The following is a 4,860-nucleotide window of genomic DNA, read 5'->3' as shown; positions in this document are numbered from 1 at the left end:
AGAGAGAGGAGAGAGCAAAAGAGAGAGGAGAGAGCAAAAGAGAGAGGAGACAGCGAAAGAGACAGAGAAAGAGACGGAGAAAGAGAAAGAGAGAAGGCATGTGAGATAGAGAGATAAATGGGGTGAGAGAGAGAGAGACAGAAAGAAATTAGCTAATAGAACTGGATGTAGGTTTGCTCACTGAGCTGGAAAGTTCATTTTCAGATGCTTTGACACCATACTAGGCAATATCATCAGTGAGCCTCTGGATGAAGCACTGGTCGCATGGCCCGCTTTCCGTTTGTGTGTTTTGGATTCCTTGCAAGCAGACTTCCCAAACCACCTCGTCTTTTTTGCCTGCATTTCACCCATATCCCTCTAAACCTTTGATATTAATGTACCTGTCCAAATGTCTTTTAATTGTACTATCTGTACCTGCATCACCACTTCCTCTAGTACCTCATTCCATACACATACCACTCGTTGTGTGAAAAAGATGTCCCTCACAGCCCTTTTAAATCTTTCCCCTCTCACCTTAAAACCATGTCCTCTAGTTTTGAACTTCCCTACCCTAGGGAAAAGACATTTGCTATTCATATTATCTATGGCCCTCATGGTTTTCTAAACCTCTGTAAGGTCACCCCGCAATTTCCTACACTCCAAGGAAAAAGTCCCAGTCTATCCAGCCTTTCCTTATAACTCAAACCCTCCAGTCCCAGTTAACATTCTTGTAGATCTTTTCTGAACCCTTTCCAATGTAATAATATCCTTCCTATAGCAGGGCGACTGGAAAGGTGTGCAGTACTCCAAAAGTGGCCTCACCAATGTTCTGTACAAATGCAATGTGTCCCAACTCCTATACTCAATGCTCTGACCAATGAAGGCAAGTGTGCCAAACGCTTTCTTCACCACCCTGTCTACCAGATCGTCACTTTCAAGGAACTATGTATCTGAATCTCTGGGTGTCTCTGTTCTACAACACTCCCCAGGTGATGCTATTTGCTTGAAATAGTACAAATATTGTTGTTTTTGTGCTAATTTGGGCAATTATCATTGTCTCAATCAACACTGATTTTTCCTCATTAGGTACAGTAATCTTTATTAATCAATTTGTTATTGACTGATGTTTAAAATATCTAGTTCACAATACTTGTTGGGCTAAAGGGCCAGTTTCCACACTGTAGGGAATCTAATCTAATCTAATCTACATATGTATACATATAGCTTCACAAATTGATGTTTTAACTATTAAAAATTGAGGCATTTGTCTAAGAAACTGATGCACAAAGCTGAAGTAAATATGAATCAAACAAGCTTGGAGTGTGATACACATAAAAGGCTGGGGATCATGCTGATTCAAGACCTAGACAGCTAGAATGGTAAGATCTTAAAACACTTTTTTTAGTTGAGTTCTTAAGAAGGATCCTACAGGATTCAAAAATATTAACATCATTGCTCTGTCCATAGATGCTGTTAGATCTGCTGATTTTCTGCAGGACTTATGGTTTTTACTTTAGATCTCCAACTTCTACAGTAATTTGTTTTTATTACATAACTTCTATGTCGGTCCTGAGAGGACTAAACAAACCATAAAGATGTTGTATAGTAAAGGAATTCATGGGCAAAATGAAAAATAAAACGGAGTTTATAGCAATAGTCGAGAAAGCTATAGTGTTATTTTGGTAAATTTTGTTTAATTTTTCTCAAAAATAAAGTTTATGTTGCTCAAAAACAAGAAATCTTGTGGCATAGTTGCCAAATAATTGCCAGATGGCTGACTTTCTTCTTTAACAAGAATAATCCCTCACAAGATGGTAACACATAAAACTAAGAGCTAATCGCTTTGAGTTTAGATTAGATTAGATTACAGTGTGGAAACAGGCCCTTCGGCCCAACAAGTCCACACCGACCCGCCGAAGCGCAACCCACCCATACCCCTACATTTACCCCATACCTAACACTACGGGCAATTTAGCATGGCCAATTCACCTGACCTGCACATGTTTTGGATTGTGGGAGGAAACCGGAGCACCCGGAGGAAACCCACGCAGACACGGGGAGAATGTGCAAACTCCACACAGTCAGTCGCCTGAGGCGGGAATTGAACCCGGGTCTCCAGCGCTGTGAGGCAGCAGTGCTAACCACTGTGCCACCGTGCCGTGCACATGGACAAGTGAACATTTAAATACACTCACAGAAAGTATTTGAATATTACTTGCAAGTAAAATATAACAAGACTAAACAATGAGTAGAAGCATGTAAGTGCATTAAAAAAATATTGTTAAGACTTACCTGGTGAACTATGCTGCCTGGCAGAGACAGAAGGAAATGAGAAATAATTTCTTTGTTCTCCATCGTCATCCGAGATAGTGGGTACCACGTTCAACCCAGGAAGTAATAAAGGATTATTAATTAATCCAGAAAGTGAAGGAAATCTCACAAAGACCATTTGTCTATTTGGAGAAAACAAAGTGTTGCACAACTTAATTAAGTAGTAAGCCTTTTAGAAACTACACCTTTCCACTGATAAGTCAGAAGGTTTAAGATTTGCCCTCAGAAACTCAATGAATCACCAGTATTATAGACAGTCATTAGCATAAAGATACTCTAACATGAGTGTCAGAATGAGAGCAGACCGATTAACATACATCATTCCCATCACTTACTTAGTCTCAGATATTTGGAGGTGAACTATTTCCTCAAAGGAAAGAATATCAGATTGGAAGTCATAACAGGGAAGTCCTTACATATTATCCAATAATCAAAGTCATGCTATTAAGACCTGGGTATTCATGGGCCTTACGAATGCATCATCGGTCCAATGAACTGCATCAGATGGACTTAAATGGTGAACTGCATTGCTGCCATTGAAATGTAGAATCTTAACAGTAGCTGATTTTCTTTCTTGTCTTCCATATACAATAAGGTAATTTTTATCAAAGAGAGATAGGCAACTCTCTGATTTAGTATTAACCCAACACCATACATAGATTTGACAAAATTACATACATTTGCATCTAAATAGCAACACTTGAAAGAAACATTATAGTGCTGCTCCATTAACTTATTTAGTTTAAAAGGGAATGCTGTTCTTTTAAGGTTCTTAGGCCATGGTCGCATAAGTGTCACACTTTTGGTCTCCCTCCTCAGCTTTACTGGTTTTGATCGTAAAGTACATACAAAGTTGTAACCTGGGACAATATTTGTAAAACACATTTATTAGCTTCAATCATTTAAAATTAAACAGGAAAGAAAAAAACCTTGTCTTGTGAAAGATGAATTCTATAGCAGCATAATTTAAATGGAATAATGCAACAAAACACTGACAAATATTCAATTTAACCCCTTCAGCCAGATTACCATATAATGAACACATTAGCTGATCTGATGTGATCAAATATGTCTAAAGTCATATTTGTCCCAATTTCCTTAGTACCTTTGGATAATAGTCAGCCTCTAGCTTGGCAGTAACCAAATAAAGATGACACTTATTTATATTAGTTGGAAAAAAAAATCTCAAATTGCATAAACTGCTAAATGCAGGTGAAGCATGCTATCTGGGCATCTTATCATATGAGATTACATTCCTGCCTTTGAGGAATAGGGAGACAAGCATGAAAGAGGAGTCCAAGTATTTAGATTTCATGTCACGTAGAAATCTTTCCAGTAGCTGATTTTCTTCCTTGTCTTCCATATACAATAAGGTAATTTATTTCAAAGAGACAAGAGATAGGCAACTCTATGACAGGTTCACACCCCCTAACAAGAAACACTCCCCCCTCCTCCCCACTTACCCCTCTCTCTACCCCCCCCCATCGTAGGCCCCAAAGGAGCCTTCCACTCCGACAACGTTTCATCTGCACTTTTAGAGTCATACAGATGTACAGGATGGAAACAGACCCTTCGGTCCTACCTGTCCATGACGACCAGATATCCCAACCCAATCTAGTCTCACCTGCCAGCACCCAGCCCATATCCCTCCAAACCCTTCCAATTCATACACCCATCAAAATGCCTCTTAAATGTTGCAATTGTACCAGCCTCCACCATCGTCTGGCAGCTCATTCCATACAGGTACCACTTTCTGAGTAAAATAATTGCCCCATAGGACTCTTCTATATCTTTCCCCTCTCACCCTAAACTTATGCCCTCTAGTTCTGGACTCCCCCACCCCAGGGAAAAGACTTTGCCTATTTACCCTATCCATGTCCCTCAATTTTGTAAACCTCTATAAGGTCACCCCTCAGCTCCAGGGAAAACAGCCCCAGCCTGTTCAGCCTCTATGAACCTGCACTCCAAGATCTCTTTGTTCAGCAACACTCCCTAGGACCTTACCATTATGTGTATAAGTCCTGCTAAGATTTGCTTTCCCAAAATGCAGGACCTCGCGTTTATCTGAATTAAACTCCATCTGCCACTTCTCAAGCCCACTGGCCCAACGGGTCAAGATCCTATTGTAATCTGTGGTAACCTTCTTCACTGTCCACTACACCTCCAATTTTGGTGTCATCTGCAAACTTACTAACTGTACCTCTTATGCTCGCATCCAAATCATTTGTTTATTTTATCCGTTGCTCCCGATGCGGTCTCCTCTACATTGAGGAGACTGGATGCCATTTCCGGGACACCTGCACCAATCAACCCCACCGCTCCGTGGCTGAACATTTCAACTCCCCTTCCCTCTCTGCCGAGGACATGCCGGTCCTGAGCCTCCTCCATCGCCACTCCCTCACCACCCGATGCCTGGAGCCTCAGGACCCTCCAACCCCAGGGGATCAATGTGGACTTCACCAGTTTCTTATTTCCCTGCCCCCCACCTTACCCCAGTTCCAACCTGCCAGCTCAGCACTGCCCTCATGACCTGTCCCACCTGTCAATCAT

At 41.1% G+C, this 4,860-nt stretch overlaps 1 protein-coding gene across 3 annotated transcripts in view; it reads right to left on the bottom strand.

Moving 5' to 3' along the window:
- The window catches only part of LOC122548398 (probable E3 ubiquitin-protein ligase HERC1), a 349,687-nt gene that overhangs the window by 125,317 nt on the left and 219,510 nt on the right, over positions 1-4,860 (bottom strand). For all 3 annotated transcript variants that reach the window (XM_043687001.1, XM_043686981.1, XM_043686991.1), the window contains exon 40: positions 2,272-2,432. In XM_043687001.1, the coding sequence (XP_043542936.1) occupies positions 2,272-2,432 (161 nt within the window). The remainder of the gene's footprint in view (positions 1-2,271; positions 2,433-4,860) is intronic.

The sequence above is a fragment of the Chiloscyllium plagiosum genome, chromosome 1 (assembly GCF_004010195.1).
Source record: "Chiloscyllium plagiosum isolate BGI_BamShark_2017 chromosome 1, ASM401019v2, whole genome shotgun sequence".
Classification (NCBI taxonomy): Eukaryota; Metazoa; Chordata; class Chondrichthyes; order Orectolobiformes; family Hemiscylliidae; genus Chiloscyllium; species Chiloscyllium plagiosum.
The sequence above is the reverse complement of the archived record's forward strand: the minus strand, read 5'-3'. Positions and strand labels throughout refer to the sequence as shown.